The sequence below is a fragment of the Apteryx rowi genome, unplaced genomic scaffold (assembly GCF_003343035.1).
Source record: "Apteryx rowi isolate R43461 unplaced genomic scaffold, aptRow1 scaffold_41, whole genome shotgun sequence".
NCBI lineage: Eukaryota > Metazoa > Chordata > Aves > Apterygiformes > Apterygidae > Apteryx > Apteryx rowi.
Window position 1 is genome coordinate 1,997,434 of NW_020450621.1, and position 9,108 is coordinate 2,006,541.

Consider the following 9,108-nt stretch of genomic DNA (forward strand, 5'->3'; position numbering starts at 1 on the left):
CCAGGGCTGCACCCGCATTGCACCGGGGCTGCACTTGTGTAGCACTGGGGCTTTGCGGTGCTGGCACCTACCAAGCCTCCCCACCGTGCTCAGAGAGAGCGAGGCGCCGCAGGGAGCCTTCCTGCAGCCCCGGGTTCGGCTGTTTCCGGATGCCCGGCGTGGCCTCCCTTGGGTGCGTGGCCTCCCTTGGGTGCCTGCTCCCCGGGGCCAACAGCTTGCTGTGTCTCCTGCGAAGGGTCTCTTCCGCGTGGCTCCCTCCGCCTCGAAGCTGAAGAAGCTCAAGGCTGCCCTGGATTGCTGCGTCGTGGACGTGCAGGAGTATTCGGCGGACCCGCACGCCATTGCAGGTAACGCTCTCCGGTCGGGGCAGTTCAGTGTTTTGCACGAAACCCCTTGCAGGCCCGAATGTGCGAGCGCTGATGCAGCCCTCCTGGGCTCCTTCCCCGCAGCCGGGAAAGCCCAGCTTGTCTGAAAGCAGTTGGAAATTTTCCAACGAAACTTGTATTGTGCTGGAACGCGTTGGCAAACGGAAAGCGAAACCCGGCGCAGTCGCTCATGGGTTTTGACGCGGCGGCGCCAAGAGCAGGACCCAGCAAGGTGCTCCCCGGGGCGGCATCCAAAGCGGAGCATTCCCTCCTTGGCCTGGAGGCAGGGAGGCTCCGGGAGCTGTTAGCAAGAGCCTGGACTCTCCTGCCCCGTTTGTTTTGAATTTGGAGACCAAAAACGTGACGAGAAGGAAAGATTTATCCGTCTATTAGTGTCCGCGAGTGGTTTAGTTCTGGCGATAGGGTGTGCGGAGCTGCTGCCCTGGAGAACACGAGCTAAACGGTGCTCACGTTGGGGGAGCACGGGCCGGATTTTCCTTTTAGTGATGGACGTGGGAAGGAAAGTTGTGTCTTTTAACATCGACGTTAGCATATATGAGGAACAAAGGTAGATGCAGAAAAATCACACTACTGAGCAGCCGGGAAGATCCCAAAACGTTTTAATCGAGTTTGAAACATCTCTTTGCGGAGGCCGCCATGAAGACAGCCGCTCGCTGCGTACGGAGCCGTGCAAGTCAGCTTTTTCCCTCCGGGGCTCAGCGCTGCCAGCGACTGCAGGGTTTGGGCTCCTCTTGATCGCGACGGGAACCAAACCTCCAAATCGGGGCCGTAGCGGGGAGATGATGGGCTGAACCTGGCGGTTCGGGGCATTTTGCCACYGCGAAGAGAAATGTCCTGGGAACGTCCCAGACAAAAATGAGAGCCAGAGGACCAGCTAACAGCTGATGGAGATGGAAATGAGGGAGGAGATTAGGGGAGGAATAAAAGGACATCAACACAGGTGGAAATGAAGTGGTCGCTGCGGATCGCTTAGTGCTGCGCCAGATCCGGGGAATAGTGGGTGATTTGGGGATGTAATGCCCGCTTTGGGGGTAAGACTGAGCAGAGCGCAAAGAAAGAGGCCACGAGCAAGGAGCAAAGCTGCGTAGCCCGGTTCCCCCTCGCCGCGGCCCGCGGGCTGCGACGGGAAAGGCTCAGGCGCAGCAGGGATGCGACCGGCTCRTCCGCGTTTCCTTGCCGCGCAAGCTGGACTACGCGGTCCGGTTGCGGCGAGCCAGAGGCGCCGGCGGGGRCAGGCTGCCGGGCGGCTGGGCGCCAGGTCCGAGCCCGCGTGCTGCAGCCGGGCATCGCCCGGCAAGTCCCCCGCCGGGGAGCCCTAACGAGCCTTGTGTCCCCTCGCGCGCTCTAGGAGCGTTGAAGTCCTACCTGCGGGAGCTGCCGGAGCCCCTCATGACGTTCGAGCTCTACGACGAGTGGATCCAGGCCTCCAAGTGAGTCTCGGGCGTGACGGGCACACGGGGACGAGAGGGGCGCCAGCGGGGTAGATAGATAGCGCCCGCTCCAATGGGCAAGGAGTTTGGGGTATCGGGCATGAGATGGATGGGATAAAGCTTGGATGGGCAGGAGAAGGTATCTTCTCCTCCTTCTTCTTGGAAATGGTCCCAGCAATGCCTGAATATAGATCCGTCCATGTCCCCAGTCACTCTGCTACCCGATGAGGCCTTGCAGAGCTCATTACATGCCAGGACCAGGAGCGGATCTGCGGCCAGGACCTGCTGCAACRCTGGGGCCCTGGAGCGAGGCAGGGCCAAGGCGCTGGCTCGCCGGAGCAGGGTGGTCCCCAAGGCTCGGGGAAGGTCCGCTGTCCCCAGCTTTGCCTTGGGCGAGCCAGCCCAGCTCGCTTTAGACCCGCCTGGGACCAGGCGGTTGTTCAGCAAAGGCTGTGGTATTTTCCCCTTCCAAAATGAACAAGTCCCAGAAGCGAACAAATCCCCCAAATGCAAACATTTCCCACCGAATGAGAGCGCGTGGAGCGGAGGAGAGGGGACAGAGTCCTTCCACCTCAAACCGTCTTGTCTCCTTGCAGCCAAAATGTTTCCTTCTCTTTTCAGCCTAATGTGTGTTAATTTATTTATGTAATGGCATAAACTGGCAAAAGAAATCAGCCTGGCATGGAGAACCGAGCTGCGCCCTTCCCGAGGGGTGGCAAAGGAGAGCAGCCCCCCGTAGGGCGGCACTGCTCCCACTGCTGGGCGTCCCTTCGCAGTACAGAGCAGTGGAAATACTCCTGTTTCCAGCAGCCTGAGCTGGTTTCTGCCAGGTCCTGGCCCTTGGGCAGAGAGCTGGCCAGGACCTTGCACTTGGGAGACCTTCACGCTCTGCTCAGAGGCGCTGGTTTGAGATGGGGCTCGGTTGTGTTTGGGTTCAAGACCCAAAGAGGGGCATCTCCTCTCTCCGTATGGACAGAGGGGGTCGGAAAAGCCCGCGGCAGCTTGGTGAGGAGCTGTGGCGTTAATCCTGTCGCCTGCCTCCTTCCTAGCATCCAGGAGCAGGACAAGAGGCTGCAGGCCCTCTGGAACGCCTGCGAGAAGCTGCCCAAGGCCAACTACAACAACATCAGGTGAGCGCTCACGCCGCCCGTGCTGCCCAGGCAGGAGGCCTCCCAGCCCAAAAACCACTTAGGCAGGAATTTCAAGGGGGATTTGGGAGTGAGGCATCCGGGTCCCGTCGTCCTCAGTGGAGCTGGGCCCTTTGGAAACACAGGGGACATGGTGGGACTGGAGCTGAGCTCCTCGTCGCAGGTGGTGATTGAGCACAGGGTGGCCGGGAAGGAGGTCCCCGGGCCCCAGGTGGTGCAAAGAGCCCGTCATCAGTGCGTCTCGGCGCTCTCTTTCCAGATACCTGATCAAATTCCTCGCGAGGCTGACCGAGTACCAGGACACGAACAAAATGACGCCAAGCAACGTGGCCATCGTGCTGGGTCCCAATCTGCTCTGGCCRCAGGCAGAAGGGTAACGTCCGCCGGTGCCTGGCCCTGGGGGCTTGTGCGGGGCCACCTCGGCCTTGTCCCTGGAGGTCTCTAATGGGCCCAGATGGTGGCCGTTGCAGGGCAGAAGCAAGCTGCACTTGGCGGGTCCCTACGGGGTTTTGCGGGGAGGCAGGCAGCCGATTTGGGGGGTGCTGAGCACCCACAGTGCCTGTTGTCATTGCCGGCAGCAGGGGCTGCTCGGCAGCCTTACAAAGCTGCGTTTTAGTATCAAGTTTGCTTTAAAACCTCTCCGTAAATGCACTGGGTGCCCCAACACCGTGGGAGCCTCTGGTCCTTCGCGCGTCGTTCATGGGTAATCTTCATCCCGTGGAGTTTGTAGCCGTAGCTCCTTGTATCAGAGCCGCRTCTGGGCTGGCAGAGAGCTGCCGTGGGGCAACGGTGGCCAGGGCAGGACGTCCCGCTGGGCACGGGGTCGAGCTGCTGTAGGGCCATGACGTCACCCGCGCTGAGCCACTGCCCACTGCGTTGCAGGAATATCACGGAGATGATGACGACGGTCTCCCTGCAGATCGTGGGCATCATCGAGCCCCTCATCCAGCACGCCGACTGGTTCTTCCCCGGAGGTAAGCCAGGCCCCACGGCCCGTGCYGGGGTCCCAAGTCCTGTTTTAGCTGGCTGCCCTCTCCCGCCGCGGCTGGACGCCGTAGCTCTGTGGCCTTGGGGGGTACTCGGCACCCACAGAGCTGGGTACGCTGCCTGGCAGAGGCCTGATGAAACTTGCCGCAGCAGTGGGGCTGGGGATATGCCCAGCCCAGCTGCAGCTGCTCTGTGACTCTCTCCTGAGCGTCTCTGCCGTGCAGACGCCCCCAGGAGCAGCCCCCATCCCTAACGATGCCCCTCTGCCCCCCCCTTGCGTCAAGCGTCACCTTCGCCGTCTTGCTTTCCCCACCAGACATCGAGTTCAACGTGACGGGCAACTACGGCAGCCCCATGCACGTCAACCACAACGCCAACTACAGCTCCATGCCCTCGCCGGACATGGACCACGGCGACCGCAAGCAGCACGACCAGTCCCGGCGGCCCCTCAGCGTGGCCACCGACAACATGATGCTGGAGTTCTACAAGAAGGACGGGTAGGACCTTTCCTCTCYGGTGCCGGGGCTCGGGTCGAGGATGCCCGGGGAGCAGGCTGGGGGCCAGGGTGGCTGCCTCGGTGGGGCTCAGGGATCCCAACGGGGCCAGCGGGGGCTGCGGAGTCGCGGTGTGCATCTGCAGTCCCCGGGGCTGGAAGGGAACGAGGAGAAGGGCGAGGGGACTAAGGTACGGAGAGAAGTGCCGCGGCTGTTTGCTTCTGGGGTGATGGGAATTAGCAGCCCTGGGCATCCTGCGAACACGGGAGCCCTGCTGCCTTTGTAGGTGGCCGTGATCCCATCCTTGGTGGGTTTGTTAATCGTGGTTCCTCTTGACATCCAGTTCCCCGGTGCCGTAAGCATTTCCCGCCCTGCGGAAACCCCCAGGGCGAATCCCGCTGTGCACAGCCCGCAGCGAGCCACAGGCACCGAGCCGGCCTCCATCCTGAGCCTGCTGGAGACGGCACCGGGGATGGAGCCGGCCGCGTTGCYCAAGCCGGGCTTGCCCAGCAGCTCTGCCCCTTCCCTTATCGAAGCAAAAGCCACCTCTCGTGCTCCGGGATGAGCCGGGCAGGGAGAGCTGCGAGCAAGCGGGAAGCGAGTGCTTCCCCGCAGCCCGGCTGGGRCGGCAGGGCGCGAGGAGGGGCGACGGCACGCCAGAGCCCCCAGCTGGTGCACGGGGCACCGAGGCCATGCTGGTCGGTAGGGCTTCCCCGCGCCTGCATTAGGGCGCCGGGCTTCCCCYGCATCCGCAGGCAGGAGGAGATGCTGCCGGTGTCCGCACAACCCGCGTGTGCACGTACGCCCGCTGCGTGCCGCCCTCTCGCGCCCACCGTCCCCTGCCGGCATCCCGAGCAGGTGTGTCCGCTCCAAGCAACGCCCGAGCAGTCGGCTCCGGTTTCTTTTCCGCTAATCACTGTGCGTTTCTGTCCATGCAGCCTTAGGAAAATCCAAAGGTACGGTATCTTCCGGCAGCGCTGCACCGACGGCAGCCCCTCGCGGGCCGGCCGTGCGAGCGAGCCCATGCCGTGGGGCCGGGCCGCTCGCCGCTCGCAGAGTTCCCGGGCAGCGATGCCGCAGGCCGAATCCCGGCCTCCCTCCCTTCCTCTGGCTCCCGGCGCCGTGGTGTCACGGCGCGTTTTTATCCTGCCGCGTGGCTGAGTTTGCAGAAGGCGCTGGGGAGGGGGTGGGGAGCAGCAGCCGAGGGGTTAATGTGGGGGGCTCTCTGCCACCGGGGCCGTGGGCGAGGGTCTGGCGCTGATGGGGTGACGCTCGTTGGGGAAGCGGTTTCCGCAGCCCCCCCCCCCCAACTTCGCACTGCCCTGGGGGGCCACCCCGGCTGGCACCGATCCTGTCCGGGCAGCTGAGGCCGGCGCTGGGCAGGCTCGAGCGCTCCGCGGGGCGCCGGGCTGCTTGAGCACCGGGTGGCGGAGGGGAGACGGCGCGATGCCCTGGGTGCCCCCGTCACCCGGGGTTTGGGCGCTCTGCCGTCCCTGGTCGGGGCTCGGGCCGCGCAGGGTGCTGAGGGCTTGTCTCTGTGTGTCCTCCCCCCCGCCTCCCCCCAGCATGGGCGTCAGGGTGATGGACACCTCGTGGGTGGCCCGCCGAGGCACCTCGGCGGCTCGCAAAGCCTCCTCCACCCCGCCTGCCGTGCAGCCGCCGGCGCCGCCGGGCGAGCTCCCCGCGACGCCTCAGTCGCCCATTCCCGAGCAAGCGCCCGAGAGCTCGGCTGCTCCCTCCCCTCCTCCGACCAGCTTCGGCTTCCCGCCGGCGGCTGAGCGCACCAGGTAAGTCCGGGCGGYGGAGCGAGCCGCCGCCGTGCCCTCCCGCTTGCATGTGCCTGCCGGCTTCCCGCCCGTGTGAATCCAGCGGCACGAGGATCCCCTGCTCGCCCCGAGGAGCCCTGGCTCCCCGCTGCACCCCGGCAGGCGACGCGGCCGCCCCGGCAGGGAACTGCAGCACGTTCGGCCGAGTCGCGTTTTCCCGGCAGGGCTCTCGCAAACGGCTGCGCCTCGGCCCGGCTCATCCCCCAGGGAGCTCCGGGTCGTAGCCAAACGCAGGCAGCGAGCGCCGGGGAGGAGCCGCCGGGCTGGCGGGGGCTGAAAGCAAAGGCCTAAAGGAGCCCTGCGGCCTCCGGGGGGTTGCAAGGGCTGCGGGTCCTGCTTTTAGGCTGCGGGGGCCAGGAAATTCCATTTGCCACAGGAAGGGGCCCCTCGCTCTCCCGCCGCCCCTGAGCCGCGGGGTAATTTTGCCCGCCTGGATTCACACAGCTTTGCAGCCCGCCTGTGCCGGCCCCCGCGCCTGCACCGCGCGTCCCGAGGCGCGAGCGGTGCTGCCTCCGCGGGGGTGGCAGCAGGTGTCACGAGTTGCAGCCGGCCCCGGCCACGCTCGCGGTGTTGCCTGGCACGGYTGCTCCAGCTGCTGCTGCTGCCAGCGGTGCTGGCGCCTGTTGCGTTCCCTCTTCCCGGGCCCTGTGCAGCCGCGTTCTCTGCGTAGCGTGGTCCTGGGTGCCTGACCTTGCCTAGGTGCTTCCGCGTTCACCTCAGTTCCCGGGGCTCTGGAAGTGTCTCCCTCGGCGGGGCCACCGGCATCCCAGCCGGGCCCGTCCCTCCTCCTCCTCCTCCCACTGCCCCGTCCGTGCACCGTGCAAGGAGAGGTGCTGGCCGGGATGCCCACAACCCTCAGGACACCTGGAAGGGCTGTCCTCCATCACCCGGAGGGTGCACGGTGGAGTCGCAGAGGGCTTTTCGGCCGCGAGTGTCGGGGCCAAAGGGAGGTGCCTGCCCCGAATTAGCCAGCTGCCAGCATCGGCATCGTCCCGACGTCACCTGGCCGTGGCCGCTCGGGCTCTTCCCTCTCCCGGGCGGCCGCTCCTCCATGCTCCTCTGCCGCTCTCGCCTCTCCTGGTGGCCTCCTCCCTCTGCGAACGCTTCTGCTCTTTTTTTTTATTATTATTTTATTTTATTTCGTTCTGCTTTGTTTCTTCCTGTGGTGTTTTTGGACATTTTGCAGCACGGATGAGGTGTCGTCTGGTTGGGCGGATTGCTGTCACAACTACCCTTCCCCTGAGGAYGGCCGGGCCCCCCCTTACCCCGGCTCCCGGCACCCTCCCTGGCACCTCCCCAGGGCTCAGCCCGCCGCCCGCCTCGGCGGCCCCCCGCCGCCGTACTGCTGGCCGGGCTGCAGCCAGAGCCTGCCTCCCCTGCCCTCCTCTTCCTCCGCTTTTCCCCCGCCGCAGCTCGACGCGAGCCCCAGCCCCAAACCGGGTGCCCTCCGCCTCCCCACGCGCAGCTCCCTCCCCGAACCGCATGCCCCCCCGACTAATAGCTCCCCCCTCTACATCAAGCCCCCGCTTGTCTTAACCAAACCCGGCCCCCCCGGCCCCCTAACGTCAGCCTCTGCCCCCCGGGGCAGCTGCACGTGCGCCAGGGACCCAGGAGCTGGGCGCCCTAGGTAAATACCCTCGGCACCGCCGGGCTCGCTGGCCCTTAGGGGGACGGGGACGGGGGCACCTCGCCCGGCCGCTTGCTGCTCGCTCGGGAGCGCAGCACGGAGAGCAGGGTTAGAGCAGCGCTACGGTTAGAGCCGAGGAGCCTCGGCGCGTCCCGGGGCCGCGGGTGGCTGTGCGGCGGCGGGCGGCTGCCCTCGCACTTGGTGCTCGGCGAGCCATGCACCGGACAGGGGGGGCACCGTCGTGGCTTTGCAACGCCGCTTGCCGGAGGCGGGGGGGGGGGGGCGGGGGGGGCGGCTGCAAGGGAAAGGACCTGACGGCTTCCCCTTCTCGTTCCTTCTGCTTTTCCCCCTCTCCCCCCGTCTCCCCCCAGTACTTTAAAACCCAAGGAGCTTTCGCCCGTGTCCGGGCAGCAGAAGGGCGGCCCCGCTGCGGGCAGCACGGCACCCGGGGGCAGCGGGCAGCAGGCAGCCAGCCCCGCCGCCCAGCCGGCCCCGGAGCAGAGCCCGCACACGCTGCGCAAAGGTAGGTGCTGCCACACGGCTGGACGCGGGCCGGGCACTGGGGCCGCAGTGAGCTCGAGTCGCGGGGCGGAGGGCAGCTGGCGGGGTCGCTGCGTCCCTGCAKCACCGACGACGCTCAGGGCAGTTGACGAAGCTCGGTGCCCGTGGAAGCGCCAGGCCAAGCTCGTGGCGGGGAACCGGCCACGTCGCCCGCCGGCACCCCCGAGCCTCCCTCACCGGCGTCTTTCTGCCCTTGCCTCCACAGTTTCCAAGAAGCTGGCGCCCATCGCGCCCAAGGCGCCCTACGGCCAGCCAGGCGGTATGTCGGAGCCGTCCGCGGGCCAGCCGTCCCCCGGCAGCCTGTCTCCCACCCCACCGAGCACCCCTTCACCCTATGGACTCGCTTACCCTCAAGGCTACTGCCTGGCCTCAGGTCAGCTGTCCCCAGCCGCCGCACCTTCCCTGCCTTCTCCTCCTCCTTCCCTGCCGAGCACCTTAACCAAATCTCGACCCACCCCCAAGCCGCGGCAGAGGCCCACGCTGCCACCGCCACAGCCTCCCACGGCCACCTTGTCCGGCTCTAGCCCTCAGCCCGCGGAGCACAGCCTGCTCGACGGCGCGGCCCCCGGGGAAAGCATGTCCACAGGTAACCAGGCCGCCGCCGCCGCCGCCGCCGCGCCCGGGAAGCCACCCGTCCGCCCGCCCGCCC

The 9,108-nt window shown here is 66.3% G+C and overlaps 1 protein-coding gene across 1 annotated transcript in view; it reads left to right on the forward strand.

Annotated features, from left to right (window-relative positions):
* Positions 1–9,108, forward strand: part of ARHGAP44 (Rho GTPase activating protein 44) — a 19,078-nt gene that overhangs the window by 7,563 nt on the left and 2,407 nt on the right. The window contains exons 10-19 of the mRNA XM_026075730.1: positions 236–347; positions 1,735–1,816; positions 2,866–2,946; positions 3,224–3,337; positions 3,847–3,938; positions 4,268–4,448; positions 5,384–5,401; positions 6,011–6,232; positions 8,270–8,421; positions 8,665–9,045. Of these exons, the coding sequence (XP_025931515.1) occupies positions 236–347; positions 1,735–1,816; positions 2,866–2,946; positions 3,224–3,337; positions 3,847–3,938; positions 4,268–4,448; positions 5,384–5,401; positions 6,011–6,232; positions 8,270–8,421; positions 8,665–9,045 (1,435 nt within the window). The remainder of the gene's footprint in view (positions 1–235; positions 348–1,734; positions 1,817–2,865; positions 2,947–3,223; positions 3,338–3,846; positions 3,939–4,267; positions 4,449–5,383; positions 5,402–6,010; positions 6,233–8,269; positions 8,422–8,664; positions 9,046–9,108) is intronic.